Source organism: Oncorhynchus kisutch, linkage group LG11, assembly GCF_002021735.2.
Source record: "Oncorhynchus kisutch isolate 150728-3 linkage group LG11, Okis_V2, whole genome shotgun sequence".
In the NCBI taxonomy this organism is placed as follows: Eukaryota; Metazoa; Chordata; class Actinopteri; order Salmoniformes; family Salmonidae; genus Oncorhynchus; species Oncorhynchus kisutch.
In genome coordinates this window covers 60,462,841-60,481,674 of record NC_034184.2, presented here as the reverse complement: position 1 = coordinate 60,481,674, position 18,834 = coordinate 60,462,841, and the positions used below count along the sequence as shown (strand labels likewise).

Below are 18,834 nucleotides of genomic sequence, written 5' to 3'. Positions count from 1 at the left end.
GGAGATGGCAGCATGTCCCAGGATGTTGTCGGAGGAGGTGGGCTCTTTGATCCACATGGGTTTGTACTCAGCCAGCCCGGTCCCCCAGGTCGCCTACGTCCAACCTCTGGTTGGCATCAATCGTCTTAAACAGAGAAGACAATTGGCTGCAGGATGAATTGGTCCAATCAACTGCATTATGTTTACTGCATCCAATGGCATAACAGATTCAATTGACCTGTGTGTTGTTGGGTCCAAACATCTGCCGTATGCGGCGACTCTAGGTCAGCCCCCACCATCACTTTGAACTTGGTCCAGCCATAATTTAGTGCAAGACTGTGGGGGCTGACCTAGAGAATGACATTCGCCAGTGAAGTCTCATACGGCAGATGATTGGACCCAACAACACACTGGTAAATCTAATCTGTTACGCCATTGGATGCAGTAAACCTCATAATGCAGAGAGAGAGAGAGACAGACTGACATAGATACAGTGCCTTCAGAAATTATTCACACCCCTTGACTTATTCCACATTTTGTTGTTACAGCCTGAATTCAAAATGGATTAAATCGATTTCTCTCTCTCACCCATCTACACACAATACCCCATAATGACAAAGTGAAAACACGTTTTTAGATATTTTTGCAAAGGTTTTGAAAATGAAATATTTAATTTACATAAGTATTCACAACCCTGAGTCAGTACATGTTAGAATAACCTTTGGCAGTGATTACATCTGTAAGTCTAAGCTTTGCACACCTAGATTGTAAAATTTTTGAACATAATTCAAGCTCTGTCAAGTTGGTTGTTGCTAGACAGCCATTTTCAAGACTTGCCATAGATTTTGTAACTAGGTCACTCAGTAACATTCAATATCTTCTTGGTAAGCAACTTCAGAGTATATTTGGCCTTGTGTTCTAGGTTATTGTCCTGCTGAAAGGTGAATTTGTCTCCCAGTGTCTGTTGGAAAGCAGACCAGGTTTTCCTCTAGGATTTTTCCTGTGCTTATGGCATTTATATGTATCATAAAAAACTCCCTAGTCCTTGCAGATGACAAGCATACCCATAACATGTAGTCACCACCATGCTTGAAAATATGAAGTGGTACTTAGTGATGTTGTATTTGCCCCAAACAATGCTTTGTATTCAGGACAAAGTTAATTTATTTGCCAAATGTTTTGCAGTTTTACTTTAGTCCCTTACTGCAAACAGGATGCATAATTTAGAATATTTGTATTATGTAGAGGCTTCCTTTCACTGTCACTTAGGGTAATATTCCAGCCACAATGACAAAACATTCAATATAACCATGTCCCCCATAATTACTTTAAATCCATGTAATTATAACTAATATTTGACCTGGGCTCAGGAGCTGAAATTAAATCTGTTCCAGTCTTTCTCAGGATGAGCACTTTAAGTCATCTGAATCAGAACACCCACTACATGCCTCCCAAGGTATGTGTTGGTCATTGTTCCATCAGGATCCGGGCTACTCCAGTGAAATGTTGAGACACTGATACCCTTCAGAAATGTGGAAGAAGCTCCTGTACCCGTGAGGAATGTGGAGTAGGGTGAAGTTGCCCCTAGAAGTGGATCTTGGGTCCGTTATTCATTTCCCCCATGAATTGTTAAGGTTATGACTGGGGGAGTGTAAGCTGATCCTAGATCTGTACGCTAATGTTCTGTCTCAAATTGTTGTTTAATATTAGAACATGTTTCCAATGCTCTGTGCCAACTAACAAGTCAACTAAATGTATAAATTCTTTATTTACAAAAATCACATGACAAACAAAATACACAATTAAATCTAAAAATAAAAAGGCAACCGGTAGACTGTACCTGAATATTTAAATCAGTTAAAAGGACAACCACCCATATATTAGTTCATTGAAGCCCATTTAAACTGCCATCTGCATTTTGATGGTGGGGTGGGGATTGTAGTCAACAATCTCAAAGTCTTCTGCACGGAAGTCATCTATTTTCTCAACCGTCCGGAGGAGCTTCAGCTTGGGGAAGGGCCGAATCTCTCTCTGGAGCTGTAAGGGAAGGGTCATGACGTTTAGGCTGCGGCCAGACATTGTGTCCAAAAACTATAGATTGAGACAATGGTTCTTAAAATGGGAGTCATCTGTTGACGGACAACATCATTACATTGTAGAAAATAGTAAAAATAAAGAAGAACCCTTGAATGAGTATGTGTGGCCAAACTTAACTGGTACTGTATGCATACAGTACCAAGCATCCTTCACACATGCTGCCAAACATACCCTTGTAAAACTGACCATCCTACCAATCCTCGACTTTGGCGATGTCATTTACAAAATAGCCTCCAATACCCTACTCAACAAATTGGATGCAGTCTATCACAGTGCAATCCGTTTTATCACCAAAGCCCCATATGTTACCCACCATTGCGACCTGTACGCTCTCGTTGGCTGGCCCTCGCTTCATACTCGTCGCCAAACCCACTGGCTCCATGTCATCTACAAGACCCTGCTAGGTAAAGTCCCCCCTTATCTCAGCTCGCTGGTCACCATAGCATCTCCCACCTGTAGCACACGCTCCAGCAGGTATATCTCTCTAGTCACCCCCAAAACCAATTCTTTCTTTGGCCGCCTCTCCTTCCAGTTCTCTGCTGCCAATGATTGGAACGAACTACAAAAATCTCTGAAACTGGAAACACTTATCTCCCTCACTAGCTTTAAGCACCAACTGTCAGAGCAGCTCACAGGTTACTGCACCTGTACATAGCCCACCTATAATTTAGCCCAAACAACTACCTCTTTCCCAACTGTATTTAATTTTTATTTATTTATTTTGCTCCTTTGCACCCCATTATTTTTATTTCTACTTTGCACATTCTTCCATTGCAAAACTACCATTCCAGTGTTTTACTTGCTATATTGTATTTACTTTGCCACCATGGCCTTTTTTGCCTTTACCTCCCTTCTCACCTCATTTGCTCACATTGTATATAGACTTGTGTATACTGTATTATTGACTGTATGTTTGTTTTACTCCATGTGTAACTCTGTGTCGTATCTGTCGAACTGCTTTGCTTTATCTTGGCCAGGTCGCAATTGTAAATGAGAACTTGTTCTCAACTTGCCTACCTGGTTAAATAAAGGTAAAATAAAATAAATAAAATTGGCTGTAGCATTACACACCTGTCACTGCAGTGTATATCTCAATGTCAAAGTTGCCCGTGTTGCTGTATCGGTCATGAACCTACCTGCACTTTGAGGGGTTCGACGTGGTTGCTGTAGATGTGAGCATCTCCCAGAGTGTGCACAAAGTCCCCAGGCTAAAAGGGGAAACAAGGCAAGAAATCTCTTAAATTTGCTACACCTCTTATTCAAATATCCTCTTTTCTTTTAGTCAAATCAAGGGAGGTGATGAGAGTAGGATATTTAAACCTTGAGTCCTGTGATGTGAGCGATCATGTAGGTGAGGAGGGCGTAGCTGGCGATGTTGAAGGGCACTCCCAAGCCCATGTCCCCCGAGCGCTGGTACAGCTGGCACGACAGCTCCCCGTCAATGACATAGAACTGGCACAGGGCGTGGCAGGGGGGCAGCGCCATGTGGGGCAGGTCTGAGAACAGCACAGGAGTGGGTGTGAGCGATACAAACCAACACTTGACTTAAGTGTGGAATACACATTGAAATCATTACCGCAAATGTAATATCTAGACCTGTGCAAAATCAGAATGGAATATTTTAGTCAAATACCCTTGGGGTTCCATGCACACATTATGATTCTCCGGTCTTCTGGATTAGTCTTGATAGTGTCAATAACCATCTGTAGTTGGTCCACACCTTGTCCTGTGTAATCTATAAAGAGAAGTATTAGGCAAGAGAATTAAGCACTACAGTTCAAATTGGTTGGATTGAAACAACATAATCCTACAACACCATGTCAGGGTGATGGACCTTTGTGCATGTCGCTGTATTCTGCACCATAGTGCCTCCACTGGAAACCGTACACGGGTCCCAAGTCTCCCTCCTCCCGGTCTGTAAACCCCATTTTGTCCAGGAACTGTCTCGATCCATTTGCATCCCAGATCTTCACCCCTTTCTCTGCGAGCTCCTTGGCATTTGTTGAGCCCTACAGCAAACACACAGAACAAGATCCGTCAACGTCTCTGGCCGATGTATTGGTATGGCGCGCCATCTAGTGGAAACATTCAATTCAATGCATTATAACAGTGACCACGTTTACATGCATACAGTATTCCGGATAGCAGCTCATATCACGCTTAAGAACTTATTCAGGAATATCTGTTTACATGCACGTGATATCCCATTCACGAGTATCCCTGTATCCGTGAATAAACAGAATATTCCTAATTGAACTTCATATGGGTAAAATGGAACAGAAAACTGAAGTGTGGACAGACACTGGCTGTAGGCCTATAACCTTTCACATGTAGGGAAATAAAATATTTACTCTTGCAGAATAATGGATACAACAAATAATAATTTGCTCAGCAACAAGAGTGTCATCTCTCGACACTTATGCACACAGACTGTATTTCAACCACATAAAACATGCGTCCCAGACGAACTGAAGTCTTATCAGAAACGTGTTTCATCGTTCTCAGCTTTTAATTTCTTTTTAAAAACCGATCAAACTGATGGCATTGGACAATTTACACAGGTCCAATCTTTCCACGGTTTGAGTTGTTGCGTTTTCTCCCGGTTCCTAAACGAAATAGCCAACTTCACCGGTGTTAACTAGATTAATGCATTCATTCTATAGATGCATGACATTGTTTTGGTGAGGACTAGTCTTATAAGGTAACAAGTTATGACAGAATGGAAGCTGCATGTATTCAACTATAGTTGACAAACAAATGGCCTAACAAATGTAGTTAATTATTGGGGGTGAAAGTAGCCAGTATGCATTAAGGTCCCGTATGGAATATCAGAAAAATAAATGGCATTATTAAATGGTGGATCTAAGTGATTTGTTTGACAGTCAGATGGAAACGTCACCAGACTGCCAACAGTCTATGGTGTTGTGCGATGACGTTTGAATCACGGGTGTTCGCAGTCTAGGGTGTTGTGTGACGATGGCACGATTTATGCAACCGGAGCCTGCGCAGACCGCGCAAAACAGTAAACCGAATAAGATGTTTACATGAGTTTCCCCGTCTAGAAAGCACCATATCCTAGGCATTTTCTCCTAGTTTTACATAACCCGGGAAAGCTTGTATTCCGGTCATTGTTAAGGGGATATGACGTTAATATTAGCCAACTCAAAAAACAGAATACTTGAGTATTCCGAATAATTTCTGGATATTGGTGTGCATGTAAACGTGGTCACTGGTGCATTATTTCGGGGGACGTGGCTTCCTTCTTACTTTGATAAACCACAGTAGTTCTTCGAGAATTCCTTTCCAGAAAACCCTTTTCGTCGTCAGCAAAGGAAACTGATCTGGAATGATAAACGAAAAAGAAAGCTAGTCATTTCAACTGAGGTCCTATGCAAAGCCAGTTAATAAGAAGGCAACGTTCAACTTAGGTTGTGCAATTCCCGCCATGGCGGGAAAATTACATATGTTTTAATCGTGCATTAACCGTCTACGCACAACTTCCCACACATACTTAACATTAGTTAAATCGACTTACCCCGGAGACTGTATCTCGTTTGTGAACCGAAAACAGAGATGACCCCCGTTCCTGTTCGGTCTCCCTTTCGATGTCCATGTTGCAAAATGTATTCACATTGGTTCAGATACCCGCGTTCATCACAGAAGAGAGAGAACGAACTTTGTCCCACCTGACTATCTGCCTTCTTAGGCTCTTCGTTATTACAAGGTTCCGCTGTGTGTATGTCAGAAGTAGCAGGCATTTTGTGGGTTATTTTAACAACAACAACAAAAAATACTGACACAATTCATGCAGTGGCAGCACTGGTTGACTTCTTCTACTCCTGTGTTAAATTTAACATTTCCCGGTTTATTTTGGTTTTCCCTCGAAGACACACCTACATAGAAGATATTCCTCCAATCAAGTAAAAGACGAGGGCAAGCGTGATTCTTGGTTTTACAACTGGACCAATGGGAGATTGGGGAAAAAACGCGCAAAAGGTAATCCCCGCCTCTCTATATGCCGCGAATATAGAGACGAGTGATCAGAAACGAGTGATGTATGAACATAAATAAATAAAAATAACCATGGAAATGTTCATAATCACAGTTTAATCATCAGTAAAATGTAAAAGTTGATCAAACACATGTTGCTTACATTTTTTTATTCCATCACTTAGTGTATAGAGTATAGCTCGTAGCTCGACCAAATGTTGCATACAACCTTTAAACATAATGCTCCATTCCAAGGAACTGGTAGACACACAATGGTAAATTGAGGCTTATGAATAGCACAGCTTGCAAAATCCTCGGATTACTTCATATCTGTGAAAGGATCAGAAACAATGCAGGATACAAGCCATTACTTTTGTCATGTATAACTAGCTTGGGCCTATAGCATACTGTATGAGACATTTAAATTATAAGGAATTGTCTGGGTACTGTAGTCATGGCATGTACGTTTTGCCTAGCTGCAGACTTTATACTTACCTTTGACTGTTTGTAGTGGGCCAGGGCCTCTTGGGCCACATACTGAATGAAGGCAGAGTCCTGCACCTCTAGCTCTGCGGGGACGGAGAGGGTTAATGAAGGAGAGTTCAGGATGTTCAACACCACTCTGGTGTCACCTTTAAACCCGTTATCCCTCACCTGTAGAACCACCTGGAAACATATTACAACACAGTAATCGTGAGAATAATAAATAAATAAAAATTCTAAAGGGCTGAAATCATCATCAACAACATCATCATCATCATCAGAGGTACAAAAGGACAACCATTTACGTGTGTACTGTGAACTTACCGCGCTCACACTGAAGATGTACTGAGGACCCAGGGTGCCATTGGTGAGCTGCGTCACCCAGCCATATTTGGCCTCCATGGCGTTGAGCCAGGTGCGTGTGTCATCCGTGTGTTTCTGGACCACCTGCAGCATCTCCTCATACTGCAGACGAGACGTGTTGAGCAGCCGGTAGGTCTCCTCCAGCGCAGAGTGGAGTTCCCTAACACTGGGACACTCTGGGGGAACATGATACAAGATAAGGTGAGAGTGGGGAGAAATGTAGACATGTCTTACATTCAGCATCAACTCTGTCAAGGGAAATATAGTATTCTTTATGACGAAGATGTCTACATGTATGTCAGGATGTTGTGTATCCCTGGAAATAATCAGAATGTATGTAAAACATTACCACTGGACAGGGTAAATTAAGCCGCCTACACATTTCTGTACTAAATGTAATATTACCACTACCTTTTAAAACCATGTCTATCTTTCTTTCCCAAACACAATTCAACACAATCGCGTTTTTGTCTGTTAATCATTTTAAGCAGCTATTAACACAGGTGTAACTTTAAAAAAAAAACACTTTTAACATAGGCCAGGCCCTGTTGTTATCTCATATCCCAGCGATAATGCCTTGCATTACAACTGAGAAGAAAACACTTTTAACATAGGCCAGGCCCTGTTGTTAACTCATATCCCAGCGATAATGCCTTGCGTTACAACTGAGAAGAAAACACTTCAATTTGCTCAACTTGCCATTGGCTCAATTTACCCCAAGGCAAACATTTTGACTATATTAGCCAACACAGTTACAAGGAAGCAATTTCATGCTAGGTTTAGGTACCTCATATTTAAGTTTATAGAGACCACAACTGATCTAGAGAACAACCTTTAAATGATCTACTTTGGTTTAGATACAAGCATCATGAAACCTCTAACACAATATATTAATTAGACTTGGTGAAAATCAGACCTAACTGGATTTTTTTCTTCTCATTTTGTCTGTCATAGTTGAAGTGTACCTATGATGAAAATTACAGGCCTCTCTCATCTTTTTAAGTGGGAGAACTTGCACAATTGGTGGCTGACTAAATACTTTTTTTGCCCCACTGTATATGGTTTCCTAGAAACAAGGGTAGTTCAATTGACCCATTTTGCTCAACTTACCCCATTCCCCCCTATAACACTGTGCTTGCTTAACAGTATAGCTTCCTTACCTGTCCCTGTCTTAGCTAATTACACTAGAAAAGCTAGTGATTTGCAAATTGAGACCAACTCTGTTACACAACGGCATGGTCAAACACTTAAGTTAACAGTCTAGAAGCTAGATTGTAGAACACCATTTCAATGGGAATCGCCAAGGGGCGCAATGTGTGATTTGAACCATGTGTTCCAATAGGACAGGCAACCTTTTAAATCAATGAGAGTTCAATAATGATCATCAATATTTACCTTTCACCAAAGTGTCCTGACAGGACTCGCACAGTCTCTGCAGCTGCCAGCACTCTGCTACCTGCCTGCGGAGCTGTCTACAGAGATACATGTCTGGGAATGGAACTGGGACCCAGCTCCAGCTAGGGAAGGACTCTGTGTTTTTGGAAAGGGGCACAGCACACAGGAAAACATCATCGGAGCTGTATCAAATTAGAGAGACACCACAATGTGATAACTATAGCACAGAGTTTCTAAACCCAGAGGCCCAACATTGAAATTATTTTGGGAACACTTTGCGAAGCAGACTCGACAGACCAATCAGGGGTTTGGGGTTTGGGAAGTCAACGGGAGAAAGTATTGGTTGTTATTTTTTCTCTAAATCTAAAGGCACAAACTCGATTCGAGTCAATGTCTTACGTAGCTGAACATGTTATTACTCCAACCTCATGAAAGGGATGAAGGGGTGCCTCTGATTTGACGGCCTGCACATGAGCAGTTCGGTGCGAGAATGACAGTGAGACATGATGACGTGTTTATGCGCATGAGTTTAGCTAGCCAACGTTGCCATGGCATCGCCTACAAGCGCAATCTGGGATTTATATTGGAGGAGCAGTTTCTAGGCATCTTCATACTATACAATCTTTGACTATAGTACTTAGATCTTGAAATCTCAACATTATATAATGGTATATGAAATAGATACTCTATTTCCTGACAAATCTGATAATGATCAAATTTGCCAGTAGTCTGAATGTGTATCGAATGGCTATTATCATTGGATACCTCTCTGCTGCCAAGACTCCTCATCTACAGCCTCCTGCATCTCGTCCAAGACATCTGTCATTGCATCGCTGAAGTCTTCCACTACAGCCCGGCCAAAGTCATATACTTCCTCCAGCACATCATCGAGGCCCATGCTGCCAAGGCGGCCCATGCCCATGAAGAAGCCCCCACTAGGGGACTCCTGTGTGGGGGAGAGGGGCTCGGGCTTCAGCTTAGTGGTGAAGGCCACCCAGAAGCCATGGCCAAACTCTTGGTGCATGTTGTTGACCAGCTCTGTGCTCCGGTTGTGCAGGGAGCTCATTTTCCCTTGCATCTGACTGAAGGAGGCATTCAGCCGCACCAGCTCCAGATCTGGATCGTCCGAGTTCTGGGTCTGGTTCAGGTTATCTTGGTTCTGATTGACAACCTGGTCTGGAGTTTCCAGTTGAGAGGATAACTTCCTGAATAACTCCTCCACCTGTGAGCAGAAGAGAACCAAATACCTAAATGGAGCTGAATTTGTACCAATCTTGGGCCTACTTGATAAGACATGGGTCAATGCAGCCGTGGATGTGTAAGGGGCCTTGAAGGCAGAGATAAAGGCCTTACTTTGAAAGAGAAGGAGGAGAAGCCTCTCCGGCAGGTGGAGGTGTAAAATGTCTTGCACGTGTCTTCCAGGCAGGGTCGACACTCCATAAAGGATGTCCTTAGCGAATCATGGCACTGCTCCTCCGCCTTCTGAAGCTTTAGCTCCGCCTCTGTGGCCAGTTGCACTGCCCCCTTCAGTAAAATAAAGAGTAAAGTGTAGTTGCCCTTAGATGCAGATCTTGGGTTCGTTTTGCATTTCCCCCCACTAATGGTTAAGGTTAGGCTTGGGAGAGGAGAAGCTGATCCTAGATCTGTATCTAGAGGAAACTTCACTATGGAATAGACCATATTGGGAACTAAAATGCAGCCAAAATTGTAAATTCAATAGCAAACTGGGGTGTTCTTTAGAGGTATTATCAGGCAAGATCAACTGGACTGACTTAATGGAACCACATTTCAATGATCATAACTATGAAAAAGTACTGTGCTGCATTTTAATATAACCATGCCTAATGGTCCTTGTAACCTCTCCATTTCTTCCTGGGTGAATGTGTGGTCAATGAGGAGAGAAAGAGGAGGATGTGGTTCTGAGGCCCCTTCAGCTCAGCGGTCCTCCTAGGCCCTGGCTCACAGTACCCTCCCTTCTGAACGAATGCAGAACACAGACATAAATCTACAGTCAGCCCATTAATCCTGACTGGGCTGTACTCTACGCCCTCCTTAGGTCCACATCCACAACTCACTGTCTGCTTTGTATGAGCTTTTTTTTATGAGGCAGGAGCTATGCGATGGGTGTCTGTGTGTGGGGAAGTCAGAGCGTTGGTGTCAGTGTACGGCATGTAGAAGATGGTGAGCCTGTTTGCATCCCAAATGGTACCCTAAACCCTATGCAATACATAGGGAATAGGGTGCCATTTGGGACACAACCTGTTAGATTCAGGATGATTCATGCTTTTTTGGACTCCAATCTCTCACCGTGGATTAATTTCTTACAGTGGGGTTTATTTTATTGATGATATAATCAGATATGACGTTATTTATTCATTTGGAGGACATTCTTATCCTCGGGGAAGAGCATAACTTACATATTTGTACATATGCTTAATAGAGTTACATTAACGCAAATTGTCTCGTGCCTTAAATGCTGTGGTGTGTTCAACCAAGTGCTATCTTTCACTGCCTAAATCATATGCAGATAATAATCTGTGATTTGTTATTATCATGGTACCTTATACATTGCCTTCTGAAAGTATTCAGACCCCTTGACTTTTTCCACATGTTGTAACGTTAGAGCCTTATTCTAAAATAGATTTTTTTTAAATTCCCTTCATCAATCTACACACAATACCCCATAATGACAATGCAAAAACAGTTTAAAAAATGTTTTGTACTCTACGCCCTCCTTAAGTCCACATCCACAACTCTGCTTTGTGGTCTCTCTATGACCCTTTTTTTACGAGGCAGAAAATGTGTGATGGGTTTCTGTGTATGGGGAAGTCAGATCTGCAGCATTTAAGGTCCCCAAGAACACAGTGGCCTCCATCATTCTTAAATGGAAGAAGTTTGGAACTTGATTGGAGTCCACCTGTCGAAAATTCATTTGATTGGACATTGGAAAGGCACACACCTGTCTATATAAGGTCCCACAGTTGACAGTGCATGTCAGAGCCAAAACCAAGCCATGAGGTAGAGGAAATTGTCCTTAGAACTCCGAGACAGGATTGTGTCGAGGCACAGATCTGGGGAAGGGTACCAAAACTACAGCGGGATCTGTAGTAACTGTGATGCAGTACCTTTTAGACCACTGTGCCACTCGGGAGGCCCTGAAATATCACATTTACATAAGTATTCAGACCCTTTACTCAGTACTTTGTTGAAGAACCTTTGGCAGCGATAACAGCCTCAAGTCTTCTTGGGTATAACGATGAGTTTCACCCATTCTCTCTGTACTTTGCTCCATTCATCTCTGTTTCCTCTGACACATTGGTGCGGCTGGCCTCCGGGTTAAACGTGTGCGTGGTGTCAAGGAGCAGTGCGGCTTGACGGGGTTGTGTTTCGAGGGACGCACGGCTCTCGACCTTCGCCTCTCCCGAGTCCGTACGGGAGTTGCAGCGATGGGATAAGACTGTAAACTACCAATTGGATATGACAGAAGTTCTACAAACCTGTTTTTGCTTTGTCATTTCGAGGGTATTGTGTGCGGATTGATGAAAAAACCAATTTGATCCAGGGCTATGAATACTTTCCGAATGCACTGTATATGTTACTGTATGATGATTTTATGTGCACGGCTTTGTCTGTGAAATGGCTTACCTTCCTCTTGTCGCTACTTTCTTTGAGGGTCTTCATGAGGTGTTCATGCTTCTCTTGGTTCTTCTCCATCACCTCCTTCATCCGCTTCACCCCAAACAAGGCTCTCTTCATCTCCTCGTCAACATAACGCTCACCATCCCTCGACAGCCCTGGACCCAGAACCAACAGAGAAAACATCTGGAAATAGGCCAGACGGATTATCGGGACATGTGCTCAGAGCATGCGCGGACCAACTGGAAAGTGTCTTCACGGACATTTTCAACCTCTCCCTGACCGAGTCTCTTATACCTACATGTTTCAAGCAGACCACCATAATCCTTGTGCCCAAGGAAGCGAAGGTAACCTGCCTAAACGACTACAGCCCCGTAACACTCACGTAGGTAGCCATGAAGTGCTTTGAAAGGCTGGTCATGGCTCACACCAACACCATCATCCCAGAAACCCTAGACCCACTCCAATTTGCATAACGCCCCAACAGATCCACAGACGACGCAATCTCAATCGCACTCCACATGGCCTCTTTCCCACCTGGACAAAAACTTCCTGACAGGCCGCCCCCAGGTGGTAAGGGTAGACCACAACACATCTGCCACGCTGATCCTCAACACACAGGCCCCTCAGAGATGCGTGCTTAGTCCCCTCCTGTACTCCCTGTCCACCCACGACTGCGGCAAGCATGACTCCAACACCATTATTAAGGTTGCTGACGACACAATGGTGGTAGGCCTGATCACCGACAACGATGAGACAGCCTATAGGGATGAGGTCAGAGACCTGGCAGTGTGGTGCCAGGACAACAACCTCTCCCTCAACATGAGCAACACAAAGGAGATGATCGTGGACTACAGGAGAAGGAGGGCCGAACAAGCCCCCATTCACATCGACAGGGCTGTAGTGGAACGGGTAGAGAAATACAAGTTCCTTGGTATCCTCATCACCAACAAACTATCATGGTCCAAACACACCAAGAAAGTTGTGAAGAGGGCACAACAACTCCTATTCCCCCTTAGCAGACTGAAAAGATTTGGCATGGGTCCCCAGATCCTTAAAAAGTTCTACAGCTGCACCATCGAGAGCATCCTGACCGGTTGCATCACCACTTGGTATAGCAACTGCTCGGCATCTGACCGTAAGGCGCTTCAGAGGGTAGTGCGTACAGCCCAGTACATCACTAAGGCCAAGATACCTAACATCCAGGACCTATATACTAGGCGGTGACAGAGGAAGGCCCAAACTCCAGTCACCCAAGTCATAGACTGTTCTCCCTGCTACCTCACGGCAAGCGGTACCAGAGAGCCAAGTCTAGGTCCAAAAGGCTCCTTAACAGCTTCTACCCCCAAGCCATAAGACTGCTGAACAATTGATCAAATGGCCACCCAGACTATTTACATTGACACCCCCTTTGTTTTTACACTGCTGCTACTCGCTGTTTATTATCTATGCATAGTCACTTTACCCCTACCTACATGCACAAATGACCTCGACTAACCTGTACCCCCCGCACATTGACTCGGTACCGGTACCCCCTGTATATAGCCTCGTTATTGGTATTTTATTGTGTTAATATTTACTTTCGTTTATTTGATTAAATACTCTGTTTCTTGAACTGCATTGTTGGTTAAGTGCTTGTAAGTAAGCATTTCAAGGTCTACACCTGTTGGATTCGGCATGTGACAAATACTATTTGATTTGATTTGATTTTGATTGCCATTATGTGACACCGATAGTCCTGGTAAAGTATGGTCCTTGCAATTGCCAGGGTTGTGGGTTCAAGGAATATGAAAATGTTTGCATGCACTACTGTCAGTCCATTTGGATAAAAGGCTTTGCTGAACATCACGTTAGATATAGGTGAAGAAAGTTGCATGTGGTATAGTGCATTTCAAAAGAGGTCTCACCCTGGAGAACATCCTCACTCAGTTCTGTGGGAGAGGGGTCGGGGCCACAGTGCAGGACCCCAAGAGATGAAATGTAGAGGGTGAGAATCAGCAGTGCTCTCATCTTCACTGGCGTACTCTCACAGGTGCAGCTCTGAAACACAACCAATTGGTTAAATATTAGGACTTGACGTCAGATCAATACAGAAAAACGTGCTCTCTTGACTGGCCCCCGTAGGCATGTCACAATGGGGCCGCCGGATGATCGTGGCTCTGCCGGCTGTGGACTTTGAATTGAGCTTTAGATAGATGACTTCTTCTCATGTAACCTTCCTGGAAGTCATTGATTCATCGACAGTTCTGGATCTTGTCTGATCTTCACAGACAAGAGTATTTGAATAGACACCTGACATGACGTAGGGATCCCGTTGTCTGCCACAAGGGGGTGCAAATATCTTAAGCATTCAAAGGATTGGTGAAAAGGTGCCAATGATTTCGAAGCCATAAAGGGCAACGGATGGGTACAATCAATAGCTCAATAGACTATTTATGCTTATTGTTCAAATGTTAGAGATGGGTTATACTTAAAAGATATATGTTCAACTTCACAAAATAAATAATCTGTCTCTCTCCACTGAAATGCAAATTAAGTAACTGAATAGTGGCTGGAAAACGACATGGTAAACTGAAAAGCAACCAGGGTTGGGGTCAATTCTGTTTCCATTCCAATCAATTCAGGAAGTACACTGAAATTCCAATTCTCTTCTTTTCAACAAGGAACATTTCGTTTACTTTCTGAATTGGCTGGAAATAAAATGGAATTGACTCCAACCCTGATAGCCACTCAATACTACATACAAGCTTTTTCCTCCTACTGACAATAATCTCTATTTCAGTATGAGCAAAATATCATCCATAGAAAAGACTGCAACAGCAAAACACATCACAAAACACACCATACCTTTCTCATACCAGAATATCAGTCATCAGTTATTGCTAATACGAACAGATATCCTGCATACCAGCATCCATAGTAGCCTACATACATGCCTAATTACTTACTCAATTACATACCAGAAACCAATCAGAAAGCAAAGCTACAACACGTGATGGGAACATGCTATAGGATGAATGGCACAAACGTACGTTTACCTTGAGAGATGAGAGAAAACAGAAGCAGCAGACTTGGTAGCGCCGTGCGGTGGAGCGTGATGTGTTCGCATTAACCCAAGGATTTGTTCTATTTATATGACTGTAGACAGCAGTCATCTTAGATCCAATTAGCTAATTTGCAATATCGACCATTAAGCCTGCCGTCATCCACACCTCACCTGCACAGCTGACTAGAGATGACCGTTTCAGTGCATACATAACAAAACAAAAAACAAAAACAATCTGCTTATCTTTTCCATAGGACTTCAGAGCCTTTTCTCCACAGGCTACGTGTCTCAGTGAAACTATTTCCACGAATCGCCCATATTCCCCCTGCAGAGAGAGAAGGCCGACCCATGGCGGACATTGGCCCCGAAGTTTGAGTGTTGGCTCTACTCTGAACCTAACCTGTTTGCCATGGCCATCACACATACACAACCTAGGGCCTCACTGTGGCTCCATGCCAGAAAGACCCAAACTCTAAACCGAACCCCATGGCACGAAGACCTCCTTTCCCTTGGGCCCTGTAATATCCACCATGTACACACAAAACTCCATGATGACAAAGTGAAAGCATGTTTTAGTCATTTACAAATGTATTGTAAATTAAATACAGAAGTATCTCACTGACATAAGTATTCACACCCATGAGTCAATACATGTTAGAATCACCTTTGGCAGCAATCACAGCTGTGAGTCTTTCTGGGTAAGTATCTAAGAGCTTTGCACACCTGGATTGTACAATATTTGCACTAAATTCTTCAAACTGTGTCAAGTTGGTTGTTGATCATTGCTAGATAGCCATTCCAAATAAAATAAAACACAATAGTATTTGTCACATGCCGAATACAACCTTACAGTGAAATGCTTACTTAAAAGCACTTAACCAAGAATGCAGTTTAAGAAACATAAGTGTTAAGAAAGTATTTACCAAAATAAACTGAAATAAAAAATAATTAAGGAGCAACAATAAAATAACAATAGCGAGGCTATATACAGGGGGGTACCGGTTCAGAGTCAATGTGCGGGGGCACAGGTTAGTCGAGGTAATTGATGTAATATGTACATGTAGGTAGAGTTAAAGTGATAATGCATAGATAATAAACATAAATTAGCAGCAGTGCAAAAATGGGGAAGGGGGGACAATGTAAATAGTCCGAGTAGCCATTTGATTAGTTGTTTAGGAGTCTTATGGCTTGGGGGTAGAAGCTGTTAAGAAGCCTTTTGGACCTAGACTTGGTGGTCCGGCACCTCTTGCCGTGCTGTAGCAGAGAGAACGGTGTATGACTAGGGTGGCTGGAGTCTTTGGCAATTACAATGTTTTTCTTTATCTGACACCGCCTGGTATAAAGGTCCTTAATGGCAGGAAGCCATCGGAGGCCAAGCAGTTGCCATACCAGGTGGTAATGCAACGAGTTAGGATGCTCTCGATGGTGCAGCTGTCAAACGTTTTGAGAATCTGAGGACACATGCCAAATCTTTTCAGTCTCCTGAGGGGGAATAGGCGTTGTCGAGCCCTCTTCACAACTGTCTTGGTGTGTTTGGACCGTGATAGTTTGTTGGTGATGTGGACACCAATGAAATTGAAGCTTTCAACCTGCTCCACTACAGCCCCGTCGATGAGAATGGGGGCATGCCCGGTCCTCCTTTTCCTGTAGTCCACAATCATCTCCTTAGTCTTGACCACGTTGAGGGAGAGTTTGTTATCCTGGCACCACACTGCCAGGACTCTGATGTCCTCCCTATAGGCTGTCTCATCATTGTCAGTGATCAGGCCTACCACTGTTGTTTCATTGGCAAACTTAATTGCTTCTCAATGCAGTCATGGGTGAACAGGGAGTACAGGAGGGGACTGAGCACGCACCCCTGAGAGTCCCCTGTGTTAAAGATCAGCGTGGCAGATGTGTTGTTACCTACCCTTACCACCTGGGGGGTGGCCCGTCAGGAAGTCCAGGATCCAGTTGCAGAGGGAGGTGTTTAGTCCCAGGGTCCTTAGCTTAGTTATGGGCTTTGAGGCCACATGGTGTTGAACACTAAGTTGTAGTCAATGAATAGCATTCTCATGTAGGTGTTCCTTTTGTCCAGGTGGGAAAGGGCAGTGTGGAGTGCAATAGAGATTGCGTCATCTGTGCCTACAGACGTGAGTGCTACGGGTCGGTAGTCATTTAGGCAGGTTACCTTGGTGTTCTTGGGTACATGGATTATGGTGGTCTGCTTGAAACATGTTGGTATTACAGACTCGGGCAGGAACAGTTTGTAAATGCCAGTGAAGACATTTGCCAGTTGGTCAGCACATGCTCTGAGTACACGTCCTGGTGGTCCATCTGGCCCTGCAGCCTTGTGAATGTTGACCTGTTTAAAGGTCTTACTCACATTGGCTATGGAGAGCATGATCACACAGTCGTCTGGAACAGCTGATACTCTCATGCATGCTTCAGTGTTGCTTGCCTCGAAGCGATTATAGAAGTTATTTAGCTCATTTGGTAGGCTCGTGTCACTGGGCAGCACACGGCTGTGCTTCCCTTTGTAGTCCGTAATAGTTTGTAAACCCTGCCACATCCGGCAAACGTCGGATCCGGTGTGGTAGGATTCAATCTTAGTGCTGTAATGACACTTTGACTGCTTGATGGTTCGTCGGAGGGCATAGCGGGATTTCTTATAAGTGTCCGGGTTCAAGTCCCACTCCACCCTTTAGCTCAGTGTGGATGTTGCCTGTAATCCATGGCTTCTGATTGGGGTATGTATGTTTTCAAGTCTTGCCATAGATTTTCAAGACGATTTAAGTCAGAACTGTAACTAGGCTACTCAGGAACATTCAATGTCATATTGGTAAGCAATTCCAGTGTATATTTGGCCTTGTGTTTTATGTTATTGTCTTGTGAATTTGTCTCACAGTGTCTGTTGGAAAGCAGACTGAACCAGGTTTTCCTCAAGAATTTTGCCTGTGCTTAGCCCTATTGCCTTACTTTTTATCCTAAAAAATACCCTAGACCTTGCTGATGACAAGCATACCCATAACATGATGCAGCCAGCAGCATGCTTAAAAGTATGAAGAGTGGCAATCAGTGATGTGTTGAATTTGCCCCCAAAATCATGCTTTGTATGTATTCCGGACATAAAGTTTTACTTTAGTGCCAAATAGCAAACAAGGTAGATATTTTGGAATATTATTATTGTATCTTTGTAGTGACTGGGTGTATTGATACACCATCCAAAGTGTAATTAATAACTTCACCATGCTCAAAGGGATATTCAATGTCTGCTTTTTTTTTAACAATCTACCAATAGGTGCTCTTCTTTGCGAGGCATTTGAAAACTTCCCTGGTCTTTGTGGTTTAAACTGTTTTTTAAAATTCACTGCTCAACTGAGGGACCTTACAGATAATTGTATGTGTGGGATACATAGATGAGGTAGTCATTCAAAATCATGTAAACATCATTGTAGATAGAGTCCATGCAACTTTTTTAGTGACTTCCTAAGCACATTTTTACTCCTGAACTTATTAGGGCTTGCCATAACAAAGGGGTTAAATACTTATTGACTCAAGACATTTAAGTTTTTCAATTTTAATACATTTCTGAAACATTTCGAAAAACATAATTCCACTTTGACATTATGGGATATTGTGTGTAGGCCAGTGTCACAAAATCAAATTTGAATACATTTTAAATTCAGGCTGTAAGACAACAAAATGTGGAAAAAGTCAAGGGGTGTGAATACTTACTGAAGGCACAGTATTTCTTGCCTGGTTAATATGAACCCTCTGTACTGCACAGAGCCCTGACACAGCAAATGAGGTCCCAACCTCTAAATGAGGCCCAGCAGGAGTCTGGTATATAGACTACCTGCCAC

At 43.2% G+C, this 18,834-nt stretch overlaps 2 protein-coding genes across 2 annotated transcripts; both read right to left on the bottom strand.

Annotated features, from left to right (window-relative positions):
• Window positions 1-1,728: 1,728 nt before the first annotated feature.
• Window positions 1,729-5,962, bottom strand: tyms (thymidylate synthetase). The gene is made up of 7 exons (XM_020494777.2): window positions 5,612-5,962; window positions 5,344-5,417; window positions 3,911-4,085; window positions 3,710-3,811; window positions 3,397-3,572; window positions 3,213-3,284; window positions 1,729-2,016 (listed from the first exon to the last, which is right to left on the bottom strand). Exons 1-7 carry the CDS (start codon window positions 5,832-5,834, stop codon window positions 1,879-1,881), a joined length of 960 nt encoding a protein of 319 aa, XP_020350366.1. The 5' UTR covers window positions 5,835-5,962; the 3' UTR covers window positions 1,729-1,878.
• A 428-nt stretch (window positions 5,963-6,390) lies between these two features.
• LOC109900190 (clusterin-like protein 1) lies at window positions 6,391-15,045 on the bottom strand. Its single transcript, XM_031835011.1, has 10 exons — window positions 14,982-15,045; window positions 13,851-13,983; window positions 11,953-12,101; window positions 9,661-9,831; window positions 9,073-9,529; window positions 8,308-8,442; window positions 6,855-7,088; window positions 6,721-6,732; window positions 6,562-6,635; window positions 6,391-6,396 (listed from the first exon to the last, which is right to left on the bottom strand). The coding sequence occupies exons 2-10, from the start codon at window positions 13,951-13,953 to the stop codon at window positions 6,391-6,393; spliced, it is 1,341 nt and encodes a 446-aa protein (XP_031690871.1). The 5' UTR covers window positions 13,954-13,983; window positions 14,982-15,045.
• Window positions 15,046-18,834: the final 3,789 nt, after the last annotated feature.

What these genes read in the sequence shown, in the direction of transcription:
- tyms (XM_020494777.2), bottom strand. Translation starts at nt 5,834, where the DNA reads ATGCCTGCTACTTCTGACATACACACAGCGGAACCTTGTAATAACGAA. An exon ending in AACTACTGTGGTTTATCAAA is followed by an intron (nt 4,086 to 5,343) that starts GTAAGAAGGAAG and finishes TGTTTGCTGTAG; the next exon opens with GGCTCAACAAATGCCAAGGA. An exon ending in CTCACATCACAGGACTCAAG is followed by an intron (nt 3,285 to 3,396) that starts GTTTAAATATCC and finishes TTCCCCTTTTAG; the next exon opens with CCTGGGGACTTTGTGCACAC.
- LOC109900190 (XM_031835011.1), bottom strand. Translation starts at nt 13,953, where the DNA reads ATGAGAGCACTGCTGATTCTCACCCTCTACATTTCATCTCTTGGGGTC. An exon ending in GGAGTCTTGGCAGCAGAGAG is followed by an intron (nt 8,443 to 9,072) that starts GTATCCAATGAT and finishes CCAAAAACACAG; the next exon opens with AGTCCTTCCCTAGCTGGAGC. An exon ending in TCAGGACACTTTGGTGAAAG is followed by an intron (nt 7,089 to 8,307) that starts GTAAATATTGAT and finishes ATGTTCCCCCAG; the next exon opens with AGTGTCCCAGTGTTAGGGAA.